General features: G+C 39.6%; 2 protein-coding genes across 5 annotated transcripts in view; one reads left to right on the top strand and one right to left on the bottom strand.

The window, feature by feature from the left end:
* The window catches only part of FHL2 (four and a half LIM domains 2), a 37,846-nt gene extending 28,034 nt beyond the window's left edge, over nt 1-9,812 (top strand). For all 4 annotated transcript variants that reach the window (XM_066313706.1, XM_066313704.1, XM_066313705.1 and 1 more), the window contains exons 3-6: nt 3,462-3,636; nt 7,226-7,395; nt 8,012-8,198; nt 8,935-9,812. In XM_066313706.1, the coding sequence (XP_066169803.1) occupies nt 3,462-3,636; nt 7,226-7,395; nt 8,012-8,198; nt 8,935-9,086 (684 nt within the window). In that variant the 3' untranslated portion in view covers nt 9,087-9,812. The remainder of the gene's footprint in view (nt 1-3,461; nt 3,637-7,225; nt 7,396-8,011; nt 8,199-8,934) is intronic.
* A 2,035-nt stretch (nt 9,813-11,847) lies between these two features.
* C2H2orf49 (chromosome 2 C2orf49 homolog) lies at nt 11,848-20,416 on the bottom strand. The gene is made up of 4 exons (XM_066313702.1): nt 20,252-20,416; nt 18,228-18,394; nt 15,542-15,914; nt 11,848-13,390 (listed from the first exon to the last, which is right to left on the bottom strand). Exons 1-4 carry the CDS (start codon nt 20,387-20,389, stop codon nt 13,334-13,336), a joined length of 735 nt encoding a protein of 244 aa, XP_066169799.1. The 5' UTR covers nt 20,390-20,416; the 3' UTR covers nt 11,848-13,333.
* Between the last annotated feature and the right edge of the window lie 909 nt (nt 20,417-21,325).

Genomic DNA, 21,325 nt, shown 5'->3' with positions numbered 1-21,325 from the left:
GGAAATACCTGCAGTAATCCTTTGTTAAATTCAGTCCACAAGTTGGCCTTGGCAGGCAGAAGGGGGTGAAAACTCTCTCTATGAAATGTGAAAATTAAATTATGAGTGGATTGTGAGATACGGCTACTGTGTCAGCACTCAGGTCAAAAATGGTTCAAAAGGGTCATTCTCACACATAAACTAAACAAGAATATAAAACCTACAGTAATGAGGACCAGGGAAGGAAAAAAATAATTTTTTTATATTTTTTAATATTTAAACTCTGTCCCAACATGCAACACTTTTTTAGCTCATTACTGAATCTCAGGGTAGTAGTTGTAAAGTGAAATGGTAGAAGAGGTGGATACCTTAATATCTATTCATACGTATAAGGGGCTGAGTATAGCACAATATTGCTTGCTTTTACCTTTTCTCTACATACTTTTATAGGTATATGCCAGTCTAACATACATAAGTGTTGCTACATGGTGTGTGTAGCTAAAATCGGCACGATATTTAGTTGGTATAGCCCATTTCCTACTTTCAACCTTCTGAAAAGACCACTGTGGCAGGCAAAAATCCATAAAAAACATTTACAGTTACAGTTCTGGTAATAAGCTCTCTAAACTCCTTTTTCCTACTGGATTCCTGCTGAAAGGCCATTCAGGAGAAATGGTACTGTATAATGGCTTCAGTTTGCTTTGTCTTAAAAGCTTGAGGAGAGGAAAATATAAATGCAGGGTGTGAGGAGCCCAAGCTTAACGCAGTTAACTGGTAACCCTAGTCTAAGAGGGTCTTCTGGGTTTTTTAAAAAACACTCTTTTATAAGTAGCATGCAGTCTCACCCTAGAGGCCAAATAAACCATGCTGGAGCGAAACTCTACAGAGCCATGGAGAAGCTGTGTGGAGAACTTGATCTTGCCAATGTTAACAGTTATCTTGTCAAAGTTTTCTTTGTGGGTGTCATAATGAAAGTAAGCGAAAATACAACAGGAAAGAGTTGCATATCCCTTGTACCTTCTGCTGGAACAGATTTATTTGGGTTACAATCAGTTAACATAAACTAGAATTCACATGCCTAGACTAAATCTGATGTTCTTTCAGCTTAACAGAGGAGCAACCTGACATTCAGAAAGCTTTAAGTCAGTTTTTGCACATGCTTTCCCAGAGTAGACTTTGCTCCAGATCAATACATCAACAGCTTGTGAACAAGCCAAAGGCTCCAGTGAAATATACAACATGCTGAAATAGGCCAAACCTCCTTTTTAGTGACCTAAGAACACTCATGGTGCATAAATGGTTTCACCAGTACCTTGGACATCCTTGTTTTCAGATGTGACAGATTCAGAGAGAGAAAGCAATATCCATTTCACCAGTCTAATATTCTACCGTCAAAGCCAGACATCTTAGACTCTCTCTACATTCAATGACAATAGTTGTTATAGTAATCTAAAGTAGCTAAAGATTATTCAATCCACTTTTTGTCTTGGGTACTTTTTGTTGATGTTCTGCTTCTGAACTTCATCCTGATGAAATATCTGCTACTGTCACTTACCCAGCTACTGCCTATAAAATCTTGTCATCATAACAGACTCAGAGGTCAAATCTTTTATCATTGACACCTAATATTTGTCTTCATTACTCCTTTTCTAAAAGGCATGCACCTTCTGCAGGGCATAATTTCATTGATAAAATAAGCATACATCAGCACATGAATTTTGAATATTAAAAAATAACTTGCTGAAAATTGCAAAACCAGGAAATGACAGCTAGTGAGGAAAAAATGATCGAATGCATCATGTTACAAGAGAAAGAAAATCAAATCTGTTGTTCTACTTTCTAAAAGGCAAAATTCAGTTCCTTTGGAAAGCACTGTGTATTTTTCTATTGAAAATATAATTTGAGACCAGATTTAGGCTATTTGACTTTACCTAAAGAGAAGAAAAAATATGTAAGCAACTTCCAAAGAAGATTGGTTTGAATTTGCTATTAGAAAAGATTAAAATTTTATAGTCAGAAATTTGTGTCATTTCAAAAGGATTTAGCTGAAATGAATAGATGAGCTGAATAAACAACAGTCTGAAAGCTGTAAAGTGGAAGTCTTAGATATTCTATCAGAGTACAATCTCAGAGATGAAAGACACATTGGGTATCAATAGTCACTCGCAATGATTCAAAAAAATTAGGTGAGTAGCACAGATGTAGACAGAAATGCTTAATTGTATGGTCAAATTCTTACAGAAATTACTAGAGTTTAACAAGCTGAGCTAGATGAAACTATTTCAGTGTTTCCTGCTAGCTGTTCATGAGCACAAGGCTCCCAAACACACAGCGTTATTTTGGTTAACCTAAATCTGTGGTATATTTTGTTTGCTCTGGGTAAAGATTGTACATTTGGAGTTACCTGTGACTGCACTGACTGACATAGTACAGCTTGTGCCAGATCAGGTATGAACCCTTTGTGATGATTCACGCAACTGAAAAACTGGAATTCATTATTCTAGCACTTGCTCTTTTCCTTCAGCTAACCCAATTAGTTTATTGCTGGCAATAAATACACAGTAGATCTTGAGCTAGAAACTGAGAACTTATTTCAGATGAGTTTTTATACTCCCTATTCATGATGATTCTAGCCTTTCACACTTCCAAACCAAACCAGAGCCTCTGTATTTTGGGGTAGACACTGTTTCTTGTAATCATCCAAGCTCTATTTTGTGTGAAGTTTAAAGACACTGTTCAAGTATTATATGAACAGGTCACCTTAATTTAAATTTTATAAAGCACAATCCACCCTTTTAGGTCACAATTTTGAACTTTTAAATAATAAAAGGAACCATGGTGAAAAGTATTTTAAATAATAATATGCCCACACTAATCCCTTGACCTGTACTCTGGATGCAGGTACAATGTGGTCTTGTATCCTTCAGTAAAAGCCACATCTGAAAAATAGGTAAACCAAAACACAAGTGTCATTAAAAATTTGTTGAAGTGAAAGAAACCCCAGAGATCAGACTCTTTCCACTTTTGGTGTAAATCTGTCGAAAAAATACCAGAACGCAATTAGGAAAAATTATTTCTGTTCAGGAGTAAATATCTATGGAATGAACTAGAAATCAACAATACTAAGGCAAATAGGGGAATTCTATCATACCTATCAGTTTAAGAAGTTTTAATCCAGCTTTTAATCCAGAGAATAAAGTGGGTCTTTATTCTCAAAGGAAATACCTAAGTGAAATTAGCTGCTCCTCTGTCACATACAAAAAGGTTACCTTGAACTGAAAAAGGGTTGATACTTGATAGTTGTCATGAGCTGCTCTTGATTATCACAGCAAAATAAGTTCACCTTCATCAGAACATTTTGTTTTCTTCAAATTAGCCCCAGCTCCTGGCTGGAACTCAGATTTGGATGTGTTTGCATTCTCTGAGCTTCCAGTTGTGCAAACCATTCATTCCACTTACTCTGTGGTTTTGGATTTCTGCAGGATCTGTCTTACAAGGACCGCCACTGGCATGAAGCCTGCTTCCACTGCTTCCAGTGCAAGAATTCTTTGGTGGACAAACCTTTTGCTGCAAAAGAGGAACACCTACTTTGTACTGACTGCTACTCCAACGAATACTCTTCCAAATGTAATGAGTGCAAGAAGACTATTATGCCAGGTTAGGATGTTCACTTTTTGGACTAAATATCAAGCCCAAACTCAGGAACATTTGTGAGAAATGTTTCTCCTTGACTATCTCTAAGTCATGCTAACTGTGTAAAAAAACCGATGAGGGTGCATTCTAGGCCATTTCCATGACCAGAACATATAAAATTCATAATGGCTCATGGAAGAACTGTCTTTCACATGATATTTTTTTCTAATTATTCTAAATTTAGCTTCTCTCAGACAGACGAAAAATTGATGAAAGTGCCTCTGAGGTCCTCCTTGAGCACAACTATATGAAGAAACAGGAAAGAGCTATTTTAGTTTTCAACATGAAACATGAAGTTATAGCAATAGATTGCTAAAACCTGTCCTTTCATGTGAATACTATAGCATTCTGTGATGATTTGAGGGTTTTGAAGTTGAAGTGCTATCAGTGCAGAAATAAAATATTAAAAGGCAATTTGAAGAATCCTCATATGACACACTCCATAATGATTACTAGGCACTTAGTCAGCTAGTTCTGACATTGGTCATCTCAGATAAAAAGAGAAAACCACAACATTTTTCTCCTGGGGTGTAAAAATGAAGGCTTGATGATGAAATAGGACAACAATATTTAGAAGCAGATGACCCTATCTATTCATGACCGAGTTTAGGAATCTCCTATTATTCCATGTGCACCCATTTTGCTGACACAGCAATAAAAACTGACATGCTTTAGAACAGCCAGTGCTAGTTTTAAAGCTGGAACTACATGACACAGAAAGTTCACTCACATCCCAGAAAGGCAATTGTATCCAGGGCTGCATCCAAAGCAGCAGGTCAAGGGAGGTCATGCTGCCCCATAACTTTGCTCTTGAACCATTCCACCTGAAGTGCTGCATCCAGCTCCGGGAACCCCAGTACAAGAAGAACTTGGAACTGTTGGAGGAGGTCTAGAGGAGGTCCACAAAGAGGGCTAGAGCAGTTCCCTTATAAAGACAAGTTGAGAGAGTTGGGATTGTTCAGTCTGAAGAAGAGAAGGCTCTGGGGAAACCTGATTGCAGCCTTTCAGTACTGAAAGTGGACCCTTAATAAAGATGGGGACAAACTTTTCAGCAGGGGCTGTTGCAATAGAGCAAAATGTAACAGTTTCAAAGTAAATGAGGGTTGATTTAGATTAGATACAAGGAATAAGTTTTCTACAATGAGGGTGTAAGGTAAAACACTGGAACAGGTTGCCCAGAGAGGTGGTGTATTTCCCATGCCTGGAAAAATTCAAGGTCAGTTTGCATGGGGTTCTGAGCAACTTCATCGAGTTGAAGATCTCCCTGCTTACTGAGAGGGCTTGGACTAGATGATCTTTAAAGGTTCCTTTCAACCAAAACTATTCTATGAGTCTGTGATTCTATAATTATATGTGTATATTTTTTAATACTGTTCGTTGGATTCACTGCCATTTTCAGTGATTTACTGGAAGGATCTCTTTTTTGTCTATTATAACAGCTTTTCTTTGATATGAAGTAATGGAGGCTGGATTCAGAGACACAGAATTCCTTCTTCTCTTATATCCCAAAAGAGAATAAATTTATTTTTGTAAGCTTTACAACTACCCACTGGTCTCTAGCTGCTTACCCAAGATAGCTGAGATGTCACCACACTGGAAGAGCACTACTCTCAGCATTTTGTTCCTGCTTACACAGCACACTGTGGTAGTAACAGGAGCTACAGCAGAGGAGCATGGTCACCAGTGGAAGCATAATTCATTTTGAAAGAACCAGCAAGTGCTTGGATAGCCTGTGTGGAGATTGTTAGTGCTAAACTTGACCTTTGCTTTGAGCCACTAAATGTAAAATGTAGATTTAATGAAGATTTATCATGACGTGCCCATTTAAGTGATTACAAGCTTGGTCTTTCAGTCCTTCTGCAAACTCAACTCATGCTGACATCAGTCTAGCAGCTAAGAAAACAGAGGTCTCCCTGTTCTGAGTTTCAGTGACAACATCATCCCAAAGAAACCAGAGCCGAAAATGTGAAAATAAAATTCTAGACTATTATAAAAGATTATCCACATCTCCTTTTTCCAGGATATTATTCTTTCAAGGACTGATTTATTTGCTCCTTGCCATGCTATAGGAAGTTATCAGCATGGAGAGGGTACAATTTGTATAAGGTGACTATTGATAAAATGGAGCAGAAATATTGAAGAATGTAAGCATCAGAAAGAAAGATAATTGACATTTCAGCTACTACTGATGCAAGTCAATTTAAAAAAAAACAAACCACCAAATAAATCCTGAAGTATGCCTCTCAGCAGAATTTAATGAGATCATAAAAGAAGAAAAATATGCAACTAGTAAATAAAGATTATTTAATGCTTGAGAAGAGAAAAAAAGCAAAACTTCACCCTGCAGTAACAAGGGTGTGCAGAATTGGCATCAAAGGCCTAAGTGTGGTGCTTCATCATTAGCCAACTCAATCAGCTTGTCAATTTGACTTTGTGTCTACTATTACAGGCTCCAAAAGTGATGCAGAACTGTAGGAACAAAATTTGTTTGTTTATCCTTCTGGCCAGTATCAAATATTCTGACTTAAACTGGTACATAGGAAATGATAACTTGTGCAAAGAAATTTATCCATATAACAATAGGGCACCTCCAATTTCCTGGAAGGGCCGCGTCTGCCTGCCATACCATGGAGTGAATCTGCAAAGAACACTATCTGAGCCCTAAAACTTTATTCTAGGGAAATGCATTTATTTCCAAACTACCATATCACTTTTCTGCTTTTCAAGAAAGGATTGTTTAAATTCCACATTTCAACCATAATTTCAATTCAGCTGAAAACAAAGAGAAAGCTTCTTTTTTACTGAAAGGTTCAAGAGAGAAAAAAAACATTTAGGATAGATGTTGCTGAGCTGGAAACAATTGCAAACTTATAATACACCTCAATGAGAACAAGAAAAAGGCCCCTGAGAAGATACGAAATAATCCATTGTCTCAGACAGTGACTATATTTCATTGGGAAAGGGAGGCAAGATGGTTGCCAGGAATTGCCTGCCCCATCCCTGGCAGTGTTCAAGGCCAGGTTGGATCAGGCTCTGAGAACCTGGTCTAATGAAAGGTGTCCCTGTCGATGGCAGGGAGTTTAAAACTAGATGATCTTTAAGGTGTCTTCTAGCCCAAATCATTCTGTGAGTCTGTAATTAACCAGGTACCTTGCTGCTATTTGAAAAAGAAACAAAACAGATGTGGCATGAATGAGGTCTAATCTTTAATGAGGAATGGCCTTCCTACACTCAGCACGAACAGCAGCTTATATTGGTGTCTGTCCAATTTGCTTGAATCTTCCAGTGCATTGGAATTCATTATTTGCCTAATAATACCACAAAAAGCTGTTCTAGGCTGTAGCTGTTTGCAATAAAGGTTTCTCTTCTTTTCAGGAGAAGAATCACTTGCTCCCCAAAAGCCTAAAGTGGTACCAGCTGTCATGCAAAGCTGGTAGCCTCTAGCTCATAGCTGCAATGCTCCTGGACTGACAGCCAGCTGCCAGGCAAACAAGAGCTATGAACTGCATCTATCTCATCCAGAAGTTCAACTGATGCTCTGGTCTCATTACAGGTACTCGGAAAATGGAATACAAGGGCAACAGCTGGCATGAGACCTGCTTTATCTGCTACCACTGCCAACAGCCTATTGGGACAAAGAGCTTCATCCCCAAGGACAATCAAAACTTTTGTGTACCCTGCTATGAAAAGCAGTTTGCTATGCAATGTGTCCAGTGCAAGAAGGTAGTGCTCTTATTTTGCTTATGTGAAACCTGAAGGATTGAAATCCATCCCATTTTATATCCAAGTAGGCAGAATGTGTATGTGTAAAAGTATCAAGAGTTAACTGGTTTTAAGAGATGATATAATTACAGTTCCACTTACTTGTAAGAGAAAACTCCCTGACAAATCTGGAGAAGCAGAAAGTTAATACTTCATCTAAAATACTAAATAAACCAGTCTTACCCGAAGAAAGTAACAGGGAAGTTGAAACACATCAGGTAATTCCTCCACCATGAAGAAAGGGACAGTGATGAAACAAACTCTAGTACATGCATACGAAAAGCAACATACAAAGAGTTGCTTGAAAAACAGAGTACAATTGAGTGAGATTTTACAATATATGCAGAATAAAGTACTTTTAGCATGGAGCTTCTTTTTATAAATAAGGAAATTACAATAAAACCCTTGCATAATTTTCTACAGGTCAACTCCAAGCAAAATTATAATCTTGCTGTTGCTGAGTCTTCTTCCCCTTCTCCCATTCACTAAAATCTCATCACCCTTCCTTTTTACCAAATCAAAATACAAACCTGCCACTCTTAAGAAAACACTTTCTTGTCTTTTTTTCCTAAACCAGGCTATCACCACAGGAGGTGTCACCTACCGGGAGCAGCCGTGGCATAAGGAGTGCTTTGTGTGTACTGCATGCAAGAAGCAGTTGTCTGGACAGCGCTTTACCTCCAGGGATGAGTTTGCATACTGCTTGAGCTGCTTCTGCAACCTCTACTCCAAAAAGTGTGCTGGATGCACAAACCCAATCAGTGGTAGGTCTCTCATGGATGGTGCCTTTACATTTCGTGGAGGTTTTGTGTAGTTGCTACTAAAGGCAAAACTAAAAAAAAAGTCTGACTTGGTACAAGAGATGCCCAACTAAATTTTTTTAATAGAACTTCAGCTAGTAATTTTTGAGGTTAAGTAAAAGACAATTACTGCTAAGAGACATTTTTCCCTTTTTGCTTTTTTCTTCTGTACAACTTCAATACATCTGATGATAACTGCCATAGCCTCGAACTCTGGAATGCTTTCTTACTAACCTGCTTCTTTTCCTGAGGCATTCTTCCTTCAGAACTATAAATCAAGTCATGACACCTGACAGACTTCTTTTTTAATTATCTAAATGCACCTCTACAAAACATAAATTAACATACTCAGGCACCATAAAACATTCTGTAAAAAACTACCAGAAATCTGTTCAGAGGTAGGTGCTTTGCTTTTCTTCTGCTGTATGTTGCAGAGCCATCCCTTGGAAATTAATTTCTGCCATTATCACTAGGGATAACAGCCTTGCTCATTAACTTTGCTGAAAGCAACAGAAGTATCTGAGGATGAAAATATTAGTCACTACAGAATAAGGGTGGCAAAATTAGCACAGCAACAAACAGACTTGTCACAATGACACTTTTTCACTGCTTTATGTCAGACCTCCATGTCAGTCTGCATGACCTGATGGCTGACCTGCAATTCTTTTCTTGTAACAGAACAATTTTGCTTTTCAAACAGGACTCGGAGGAACCAAGTACATCTCTTTTGAAGAACGGCAGTGGCATAATGATTGCTTTAACTGTAAGAAGTGCTCCCTTTCATTGGTGGGTCGTGGCTTCCTCACAGAAAGGGATGATATCCTTTGCCCTGAATGTGGAAAGGATATTTAAAGCTCAAACTAAGAGGTGAGGAAGAAGGGAGGAAAGCTGTGCTTGCAATATATAGTCTGAAACACATGGACGTTTGGAGCTAGCTTTGCCACTCTGTGTCTCACTGTACTATTAATATTTCTTAACCTTTTTTTTATACTCTCCAAATTTGGAGGGAAAACAACTTGAAAACTTCTAATAGCAGTGTCTGTGTTTAAGATACCAATAACAAAAACTAATGCAAAACCCATGATGTAAAACTATTTGGCCGTTTTTGATATAACATACTATTTTTAAGGGTTTGGGGTTTTTTGCCTAAAAAATGTTCCAGTTACAAGCAAGTGATACAGTTCAAGGAATTACAACGGCCACACACAATACATTCATAGGTGGATATTCAGGGTGAAGCCTTCAAGCCCACTGAAATCAATGGCAAAGGCCATTCAATTCCAATAAGGCTGGTGTAACCCCAGTGTTCTTGAGCTACGTGACTAGTGTGTGCTGTCAAGTCTGTAGAAAGGTTGAAAAACTAGAGTGTGTTTCAATGTACATGGATTTGTGACATGCCATAAAGAGATAATGATGAAACAGTGGAAGTGGAAGTGCTTCGTAACAGGTACCTATTTTATTGCATGTCTAGCTGATCATCATGTGAAGTACAAGTTCTGATTGAAAGTGTCAGTATTACAGTTAGTTGACATTACACTGTACATTGTATTTTTCAAAATAAAATTGTCTAAAACCAAACTGTGATTGTTGCTTAATTGTATTTACATAATATTTACAAAAAATGTTTTCACATTCTAAAGAAATACAGTGCATAGGAACACAAACCAATTTACACCAAATTTTTGGGGGTGTGAAGTTTAGACAATTCTCAGAAGGGCCCTGCTGTACAACATAGTCTTTTTCTAATTGAAGTCAGTGGGAAAACTATCAGCAAAAATGAACAAGTGTGTGAAAACACACACTGAACTGACTGCAGCTGATAAAAATGTGTTCACAGGCTCTAAACTGAAGCCCAAAATATTTTTCTTCTCAGCAAGCAAGGAGGTCAAGACAACTAAAGTGTATCTTTACTAAAGTCAGAAGTTTAACTTCTATAGCAGGGCATGCTTTTTGTTCTCTGTTGGGATACATATTACCTCCCTTTGTTGTAGCATAATTTCTGCTACGTTTGCCACAGCAGCTACTATCAGCAACAGCATGCTGGCAGGACAGTACCGTCAAAAAGAGAAAAATACAAAGGAAGATAAAACTGCAAGAAATATGGCCATGTTAAGCAATGTACAATCCCAGTACACTTTCCAGATGGAAATAATTTGTGTTCAGAAAAAGGAGGAAAGAAATGTGTCACACCTCCAACAGGAATCTTCAGACGTGAAATTAAGATTTAGGAATATACTTACTCTGTGTGCTACTGGGTAGGGAAAGTTTGCTCCTAGTTTCTGCCACCACGCTTGAGTTTGTCTCTTTGTACCAAGTGCAAAGTGCTTACAGGTCATTCTCCTCTCATTAATTCAACAATCTAAATAGATGTATCAGATCAGATTTCGTTTATTGCACCCCATTCAAAGAACTTGGCTGGCTGACATTTTTGAAGTGTACACTGTGCTAATCAGAACTCAGTGAATGACTAAAATCTATCCCTTGGTGATTTCATTATATGACCAAAGCTGTAGCAAGTACTCACAAAAATCTCTCTCTATCCACACTTCCATAAGGAGGGCAAACACCTCACTCTCTCCTCAGGGTCTGCCAATCCCCCAGCACACTGCAGCTCTGCTCCAGTACTTGGCAGATAAAAGGAAGATTCCTTTGAGCTAAAGTGGAGTGCCCCTGTAGTTGGCACTGATGAGAAGCCACATCTTGAGTCACGTGCTCAGTTTTAGGCCCCTCACTACAAGCAAGGAGGACAGAGGTGCTGGAGTGCATCTAGAGAAGGGCAATGGACCTGGTGAAGGGGCTGAAGCTGGGAGTTGCTTAGCCTGGAGAAAAGAAGGCTGAGGTGAGACCTTACTGCTCTGTACACCTGCCTGAAAGATCATAGCAAGGTGGGGCTTGGCCTCTTCTCTCAGGCAGCTTGTGATAAGGGAAGTTCAGGCCAGGTATTAAGAAAATTTTCTTTACTGGACATGGTAAAACAGTGCAACAGGCTACCAGGGAATGGTGGAATCACCCACCATCTCTGGAAGTATTCAAAAAACACACAGACATGGTGCTTTGTGATACAACTTACTGTGCATGTGGAATTCAGTTGAAGGTTGGACTTGATGATCTTGGAAGTCTTTCCCAACCTTGATGATTCTAAGAAGGCAGTAGGAGCAGCACAGCTTGCACCTTCCCTCCCAAACGCTACAAGAGATGGCAAAATGGCCCCAGCTTTGGGGAAAGCTAGGTGAAACATGACAAGGCTGAAAAGCATCCCAGCCTGGAAACAGGACTGCTACCACACAACAGCAGCATCATACTATTACTCCAGTGCAGTTCTGCATATCCCTCCTTAACACAGACCAACACACACATGCTCCTAGCAACTGGAACTACACAAAATACACACTAGACTCCAGACCACTGACAAGAAGCCAACTACAAAACAGAATTCCTATCAGACTGCTACACAAGTGCAAAAAACGACACTTCACATGATTCTTAACTGCTGCTACAGCTCCAAAACAGCTACTGACCCTTTACCCTTTAAGTGCTGATCACTTCAAGTCACTGAAATATAACCGGATAAAATGAACAAGCCTAACTACACCACACAAAAAAGGCAGCACTGTTTCATTAGCTTTTAATTTAATTTATTTAAATAGGATAAGGCTACTTAAAAGACAAGTCTTTACATACAAAATGTACATTACGTTAAAGTTTGCTGTACTCAAGTACAAAAACTGCACAAGTGTTTAGTAAAAGGGAAACAGCACACCATTTAAAAACACACATTCTTATCATTTTACAGCATTTGAGAAGTGCCTTTTACATCATGACAGTGAATGAAGAACTTCTGTAAAGAAAAGAACCAAGCTACAGTTTTTGGTTTCAATATAAACCAGTGTTAAAAATGTAAACAAGCTTTCAGATCTCTACCGAGCTTCTTTTACTGGGTTAACTAAGTGGATTTAGAAGTTGATTCTTTTTTTTTGTTTTACCAAGTCTGGGAGCACTGTTATTATTCTTATTTACCATCCATATCTAAAACTGATCTAAACTGGCTTCACCCTGAGCCAATGAGTTTTAATAAAAATGTTTCCATCAACTTAATTGGATTTTTGCTCTGTGAGGCACTATTAATAATCCAGATGAAACACCAAATTTCACAGAAAACAAAAAATCCATCTTAAATTATCAAAGGAAAGGAAAACAGGTTTGTGGGTTATTTTCTAGAGTGCAATTACATGTGTTAATGCTCTCAAGGTACTTTTGTTTTCCTGTCCATGTCCCTCTCCAACTGTCTGTAAGCTGAGAAAGCACTGGTCTGCATTCCACTGGATTTCCTGATATTTTTTAATCATGATTGTAACCAGGAAAACAATCAAATTTGCTACATTGGCGCATTTTTACACTTATGCATGTATAAAATACGCCTGTGTACTTAAAGGAACATGGCACTAATCCATTCACTACTTCCTCTCCAAGTTTCATATCAAACAGTCTTGTCACGTATTTCCATCTGTGCATTCCTTGTTTCACATATCAAGAGAAACTTCAATTTGAAGTAATGCTGTTAAAATAGTTCATCTCTTATTACCAACCTAACTTGCACTGCAAATTCTACACTCCTGTGCAACAAAAAGGAAAAAAAAATCTGTAGACAATCTTATCAGCAGAATGGTCAAGTTTCTCATGTAAATTAGTTATTTTTTTAAAGCCAAGAAGGCTTAGGGATGACTTTAAATTTCAATCTGGAATAGACGTGGAATAAAACTGAACCTTAGTGAAACAATGTGTGAATCACAGTGATATGGAGGAGATGAACTATAATAATCTTGAAAACTAAGAGTGGAGGGTTTAGTAGAGTGTATTATCACCACCTTTTAAAGAAGTAATTTACTACTTGGTGTACAAGAGTGGATACTTTTAAGGTGACTGGTGATAGAGACTCCAGCTTTACAACAGGGAGCTGTTAAATGTGTTAAAACTTCACAGCAATCTGAATCTCTGTAAGTCTGTAAATCTTAAAATAATTTTATTTAAACTGTTTAAATATGACCTATCTATTTGAAAATATGGAAGTAATATTTATGTTTCAAGCACCGTTAGCTACTTCATGGCCATGTAACATGCTGGATTTTCTTCTTTGCTTCCGAAGGCTTTAGGTCATTCTGGAATATAAAGAAATATATCATTATTCTCAAAGATACTGTGCAAACAGGAGTCAGTCATCAATCTGGTACTGTTACAGTATTCAGCTACAGGCTACTACAACAGCTTTCTATTGCCATCTTGTGGAGAAAGCTAAATATCACAGAACTTCTCTGGTGAAGATAAAAATAGAGCAAATGAATCTAACTACCTGCAAATCATACCTGTGTTTTGGCTTTCAGCAACCTACAATTAAATGTTCTCAAATATTCAAAAATTTCTTTCAGTTATGCAGCTTAGAAACAGGTATATATTGGAGTTTCAAAACATACTTTTGAAGTTATTTCAGGTTCTCTTCTCAAAATATTTGTTAAATGGAATTGTATTTAAAAAAAAATCAAATACATAACTAGGAAACCAATTTACTTTTGTCAAATAGTAAAATTATTTAAAAAAGAAAAAGAAAATTTGGTCTTCCTTTGTAATGATCTGGATAAAAAGAAGAGAAACAATTGCCCAAGCCTCAGATGAACTCATCTGTCAAGTCCCCCAGCCCAAAGAAGCCTGTAAAAATCAAGAAAGGCCAAAGCAAAGCACGGCAGATGAAATGGTGAAATAATTCCCTTTCACCATCTATAATAATAATTTTTAAAAATCTGAGAAATTAGAGCTCTAATAGGTCAGATAAGCAGAGTGAAAACAGTTTTCAAGAACATACTGCAACACACTGGATCAGGGACCACAATCTACAGATCTCTCTTCTCTTTAAGACTTTCAGTGTCAGTTTATTTACAGGAATCCTGTGGACTGCAACCACTGAAAGGTTTAAGGGAATTAGACCCAAAAGATTATAGGGAGAGTTCTGTGCTAGTAAGTAAAGTCAAGGAACAGTCACTTGCTTGGATACACAATTGTCTTCACTGTCATTACACTAAAAATAGATCAGGCTTTACAGTCATCTGCCAAGCACACTGATTCTTGCTGACAGCATCAGTTACTATTCAATAGCACATTCTTTAATTTCACATGGTAGAGTAACATCCACAGAACACGCTTGCCTAACTTCACACACCTATCCAGCATCAACCAAGGCATGTCTGAACCCATGGGTATTACCTGGAGCAACCTAAACTGAGGCTAATATAGAAAGTCAAATGTCAGAGGTCACTGCTTCTGAGTGTCAGTCATACAGTGGTGCTTAAAATTGTCATTGTGTCTGTGGAACATTTAAATTAAATACAAAGAAGATTTGAGGTATATACCAAACAAGTTTCAAAAGCTCTATAGGTTCAGATCTGACCAATATTTGGAAGAGTTCTAAATACTGAAAGAAGTTAGTAATAGTGGTAGTAGGAAACACACCTCTCAAGCATAAATTGCATTCAGAGCTTCACCCATGACTCTTTAAAAACTGCTAAGGCTGTCTTTTACAACCGCCATGTGTTTTGGTACTCAAGTTTAACAGAATTCTGATGGAATGTACTAACCCAAGCAGTAGAACATTACCTGCATTCTTTCTTTAAACGGTTTTTTAAGACATTAATATTTTAATTAATATTAATATCAATATTTTTATGAATAATAATATTTTATTGCATATCATGAGGCAATACTGAGAAAACAAAGTTCAGTGTCATGCCTTGGGAAAATTCTAATCAATGTAACTGCATATTGTATATCTAAAGCTCCCTCTGCAGTTCAACTGAGAACAGATGCTTCTATTTCTTCCTTTAAAGCTCAGATTTATTCCAAGATATTTTCATATTCTAGTGGAAATGTGAAAACTCCTTCATTTGTATCATGAAGAAAGACAACACAAGTGTTAAAACCTATCTCTATATTGTGGCATGTTTTTAAGAGATGGTCCATTGCTCCTTACTGACAAGCCCTGTGATCACACCATTGTCAAAACTAACCACTGTTCTTTGTTCCCATCCGGGCAGCAACACTCAGCACCATTACCTACACAGAAGCTTCCTATTGACAAGTACAAATTTCTTACATTCTGATATTTCCCAAACTAGCTACACTTTTGTCTGTTTCTAAATACTCTCCCATTACTCCAACACAAAATCGTTCTGAAAACTCTTGCAAGGCTCTAGCTTTGGCTCCTGTAGATCTCAATTTAAAAAAAAAAAAAAGCTGCAAAACAAGATACTGGGCAAACATACCGGCAAATCAGACTCCTCTTTTGGAACAGACCTCTTTAACTTCACAACAGTAGTTCCTGCTATTGGAGACAAAGGGTAAACCTTCAGACCAGTCAACACACTGCTGTCAGTCATTGAAATATTGTTCTGCTGAGCCTCATTATTCCTTATTCCCAGTTTAGCGTCCTCTGACAAACTGGAAGCTGAAATGTATGTGGAGGTATTTGAAGGAACTGATAGTCTTCTAACTGTGTTGGTGGTGCTCCCAGCCGGAGGAGGCTTCAGGCGATCAGCAGGTCCATTCTCAGTCTTCTTCACCTTTATGCTTGTACTTGTTGAATTGCCATCAAATACAATTAATGGCCGTTTCCTTAAACCTTCCACTGTTGCAACACTGGAAATACAAACCATAAAATTCTCAGCAACATAGGTTAGGTGATCAAAAAACACCATACCCATGACATGAGTAGCAAAAATTAATTTTATCCTACCTAAAGTAAATATATATCCCAAAATATTAATATTAAACTCTGAGATGCTCCAAACTCAAGTAAAAATAAATATACTTATATACAACTTACATATACTTAAATAAAAAGCAATAAGTCACTTCCAAAATACAAAGGTGCAGGGGGCTGTGTGAGGACCAGAGCTCCTCAGGAAGAGTTGTGTAAGGAACTAAGCAGACAATTACAGCTGTACAACCAAAGGCACTATGCTTCTATTACTGTAGCTATTCTAGAGTAACTACAGAGATAATAAGTGTTGAGTATTTCAAAAGATAAGCACTTAAGAAAGAGTGCCTTACCTACAGGAACAGCATCTCATATTCTGCTACTTCTAAATTTCCCTGTTTGCACTCTTATCCAAAATCATAATGTTAAGGTAAGTGCAAAGGATTGCTAGCCCAGGAATAAAAACATTAAGCAAAAAACCCACACCTTTTTAAAATAAGTTTTCTTTGAACAGGAACCCTAAGTGGATTTAATAACATTTTTTCTAACATTAGCTTAAATAATTTTTTGTAACATTTATAACATTCAATAATATTAGTTTGTGCCTTTAAGTCTATGTGTAATCAGAATTATCAGAAAACATCTTGACTGAAAAAAATTAAAGTGCAAAGTTAACATAACTCACACTATACGAATTCAGAGTTTTTAAAATGCAATGCTCAAGAATGACAAAGAGAAAGTGTATGGAAAGTGCAGATTTAACAAATAAAAAACCCAAACCACCATTAAGAAATATAATATTCCTGTTCAAAAACTTCAGTTTTCAGTTTTGATAAAAAGCTCTTTTGCACCTATTTCAGCACACTAAGAGTTTCCTACCCAAACACTAACTTCATGCTTCCATCCTCAAGTCCACAGACGTAAACAAACTGAAGTACTACAAACTCTTATGTACATGGAAAATAAACCTGACAAAAGACAGCTTGGTGTTTTAGTTTCTGCTACAATTAAAAAAAAAAACTAAAAAACACCTAAAAAACTCCAAATCACTTGACAGAATTTGTTTAGCTGTTCACAGCTAGAAACCTCAGAAAATCTAAAAGAGACTCAAGATATCAACAAGCTGTAATTGAAAAAATACAGGAATTTCCATCCACCTTTCCTTAGGATTTACTGCTGAACATACCAGAATACCACCCACACATAACACATGTCAAAGTTTTGGCCAGGGGGAAGGTTGAGTGAAGAGATTCAGTAAAACAAACTTTTGAAGAGGATTTTTCATTCTGAGCAAATATAAACTGGAAGATTTCTAAAAAGAGGCAGAATATTTCTTTCAGAAAGCAAATGTTAATTTTGAAACAGACACACAAAATTGCTGCAGCTTGCATCCCTCACTCTAGATGGAGTAGGCCACCCTTGTCCAGGAACAAGCATAGTTAAATATGCTTTTAGTACTTTCCTTAAACACTGCAACCATGATTATTAATTAGCAATTATATAGTGAAACAAAAAATATTTCCTTTCTCCTCACTATAAAGTACCTTGAAATCTACCAATAACTCACAACCTTATCAACAAATAACATATCAACACACACTGGGGGTTGAAGGAACAATACCAATTCCCTAGACCAATACAGACTGGGGGATTGAGAGCAGCCCTGCTGAGGACTTGGGGATAGTGGTGGATGAGAGGCTGGACACAAGCCTGCAATCTGTGCTTGCAGAAAGCCAAACATGTCCAAAGCAGCGTGGCCAGCAGGTCAAGGGAAGTGATTCTGCACCCCCTGCTCTCCCCTGGTGATCCCACCCAGAATGCTGCAACAGATGTGGAGCCTCTGGAGGAAAGGCATCGAGCAGCTCCAAAGGAGGGTCACAAAAATGATCATAAGGAAAGGCCTGAGATAGTTGAGGCTGCTCATCCTGGAAGAGAGAAGGCTCCAAGAAGACCCTACTGCAGCCTTTCAGTGCTAAAGGAGATGTATGAGAAACACAGTTCTGTGAAAAGAAGCACTATAAGCTACATGGCACTAGCAATATTTAGACGACAAAAGAAAAAAAATTATCTTCCCTTTTTTTCTATTTTTGCAGTAGTAGAACCTAATACTTCTGACACAGGCAAGCCAACATGGGATTCTCTGTAAACTGTAACAATATCCAAAAGCTGTACAAGCTTCATTAATCAAGCAAAGATTAAACTAAATGCTTTGTCCTAAATTGTCCAAGTCTGGCCCAATAACGCTAAATTACCTTTTATTCTCACTTTTCAAGTCATTTTGCTGTCTTTTCTTTTCCATCATTTTCCCCCATCTACTCTTTGGCAAGTCACGCTGAGGCAGGGGAATGGCATGTTGAATATAGAGATCAGTGAGCCCATCTTTGTCCATCTTTACATCATTTTCAACTAATATATTTTTCTGTGGGGAACAGAAAAAGAGTTGTTATTTTTATGACAAATTCAATGTTCAACCATCTGAGTGGCATAATTTCTTATTTCAAAATCCACTGTAAAATATTGTATTGGGCCAGGGTTCCAGAAGTAAACGGGTGGCTGGGGTGATCAGTTTGGAGAGGCCATGAACTGCTCAGTGCCAACAACAGCCTGGTCTCCTACCCTCCTACTGTCAACTTCCTTCATTTTCTGTGTGGATTACACTCAGCCTCTCCCTTCAGTGAGGCAATGGGAAACACGGGATGTTTTGGTCAGTGCGTAGTGGTTTCTTTTTCCACCACCTGCAAGTGCATTTCTGCACATGTTTACTCATGTGCCTCCTCTTGTGTGTCCTTTGGAGTCTCCTGCCCCCAAGTATCTGCTGGTCTTTGAAGTGCATTTGAGCACAAGTGGCATGAGCAACTCTGCTTCAGATTCTGGGGTGTGATGGGCTGCTTTCTTCAACAGTGTGAGAGACATATGGATCCAGCTGTGACCAGCACTGGGCAGTTATTCACCTTTGCCCACACAGGTCAACCCTGCAGCACCTCTCTCCCAAAAACACTGCAAGTTTTCCCATGGAAACTAGCAGCCAAAAAAGGAAAAAGTTAGGGTTATTATAGACATACTGTTGATGGCTGATGTTTTCATGAACTCTTAAACACACTTCCCTGAATGCAACTACAATACCAGAGCACTTTTTCACACTTCCAGAAAACAGACAACTAGAGTTTAATGCAAGTCAAACTTACAGATGTAGAGCTGTGCTTTCTTCCCCAGTTCCCATAGAATAATGGAGCTAAGTTTCATCCCAGTATAAGGAAGAACTTCCTTATGTTAAAGATGGCAGAGCACTGGAACAGACTGCCAGGGAGGTCGTGGAGTCTCCCTCTCTGAAGACATTCAAAACCCACCAGGTTGTGTTTCTGCTCTTGCTGATCCTCCCTTGGCAGGGGAGCTGGACAAGATCATCTCCAGAGGTCCCTACTAACCATAACTATTCTGTTAGTTACCAGTTAGAACAGTTTCCTTTTTAATTGTCTATTGGGTTGTGAACATCTCTTGGTACCTCATACCAAATTTATGGATTGAGAAAAAAAAACCCCACTAACATCCTATAAATTGAGATCACCAAGAGCAGGTCAAGCCTCTGCCACTACCCGTTCTGGCAACACTTCATGACTTCTGATGCTGGCCTGAAATCTGTCCATATAGGCTGCATGGAAAAAAACATATAAAAATTCTTTGAGCTTATACAAAACCCTGAAACTTTGATTACTATTGTTTCATGTGCCTGAAATTTTCAGCCAAGACAGTAACTAGTATTCCAAATATCATCTAAAGCTTTGATGGTCCTAAACTGTTTATAACTCACTTTCAAACTCCGTTATTATCTAAGTATCAATGCTTAAGCATTAAATTATTAGCCTGACTGATTACATAGGCTGCATTTCTTTAACTCATAGAATCACAGAATTATTAGGGTTGGAAGGGACCTCCGGAGGTGATCTAGTCCAACCGGCCTGACAAGGGAGGGTCACCTACAGCAGTTTATACAGGGTATGGACGTGGCAACTTCAACAGTGTAAAGCTCATCCTTCCACAGCCAGTTTTACTGTATGCAGACACTGTCTCGATTTGGGTAGACTGCTCTTTAGCAGCCTCGGTGTTCAAGCACAGCCCCTTTGCAAACACGGAGACATCTCCCGCGTCAGAGCCTCCTCTCTGCAAGTTCGCGGTGTCCAGAGCACCGACTTGGTGCCTGCTCTTCCCTGAGCGCCGTGACTCTCCTCGCCCCGCCTCAGGGGCCGCCGCTCCGCCCGGCCCGGCTCCCGGGACGCACCTGCTCCAGGGTGAGCCGCAGGAATTCCTCCGAGAGCAGCTCCGGGTGCAGCAGCATCAGCTCCGCCTCCGAGCGCCCAGACCCCTTCTCCTCCTCGCCACCTCCACCGCCCGCCCGGGCTTTCCCCTGCGCCGCCATCTTCTTCCCCCGGCGGCCCCTTCCCCGACTCCCACAATCCCGCGCGCGGAGGGAAACGCGTTTCCAGAGCAGCGGCGCGCCGCCGTGACGTCACGGCTGGAGCGGGCCTGGGACAGCGGGGACAGCGGGGACAGCGGGGCGGGATGGCGGGGCGGGATGGCGGGGCCGGGACAGCGGCAGGCTGGGGTGCGGCCTGCCGGGGCGGCACCGCTCCGCGGGACAGCCGGGTCAGGGGAAAAGCACAGAACCTCCTGAGTTGGAAGGGGCCCGCAAGGATCATCGAAGTCCAGGTTCTGACCCTACACCGGACAGCCCCAAGTATTACATCCCATGTCTGAGAGCGTTTTCCTGATGCGTGCTAAGCTCTGTCAGGCTTGGTGCTGTGACTGCTTCCCTGGGGAGCATGTTCCATGTCTGAACACCCTCTGGTGAAAAACCTTTTTCTGATATCCAGCTTAAATCTCCCCTGACACTGTTTCAGGCCATTCGCTTGGGTGCTGTCACTGGTCACCAGAGAGAAGAGATCGGGGTCTGTCCCTGCACTGCCCCTCATGGGGAACCCGTAGACTGTGTTTAGGTCTTCCCTCAGTCTCTTCTCCTCCAGGCTGAACAAACCAAGTGACACCAGCAACTCTTCACACGGCTTCCCCTCAAGGCCGTTCACCCTCATGGCCCTACTTTGGATGTTTTCCAATAGCTTTATGTATTTTTTTTTTATTGTGGTGCCCAGAACTGCCCCCAGCACTGGAGGTGAGACCACCCCTGTTCAGAGCAGAGCAGGACAATCCCCTCCCTTGCCCGGCTGGCCATCCTGTCCCTGATGCCCCCAGGACAGGCCTGGCCCTCCTGGCTCCAGGGCACTGCTGGCTCATGTTAAACTTGCTGACCCCCGGGTCCCTTTCCATGGCACTGCTCTCCAGCCTCTTTTTCCTCAGT

This window comes from Sylvia atricapilla, chromosome 2 (assembly GCF_009819655.1).
Source record: "Sylvia atricapilla isolate bSylAtr1 chromosome 2, bSylAtr1.pri, whole genome shotgun sequence".
Classification (NCBI taxonomy): domain Eukaryota; kingdom Metazoa; phylum Chordata; class Aves; order Passeriformes; family Sylviidae; genus Sylvia; species Sylvia atricapilla.
This window is presented reverse-complemented; position numbering and strand designations above follow the sequence as displayed.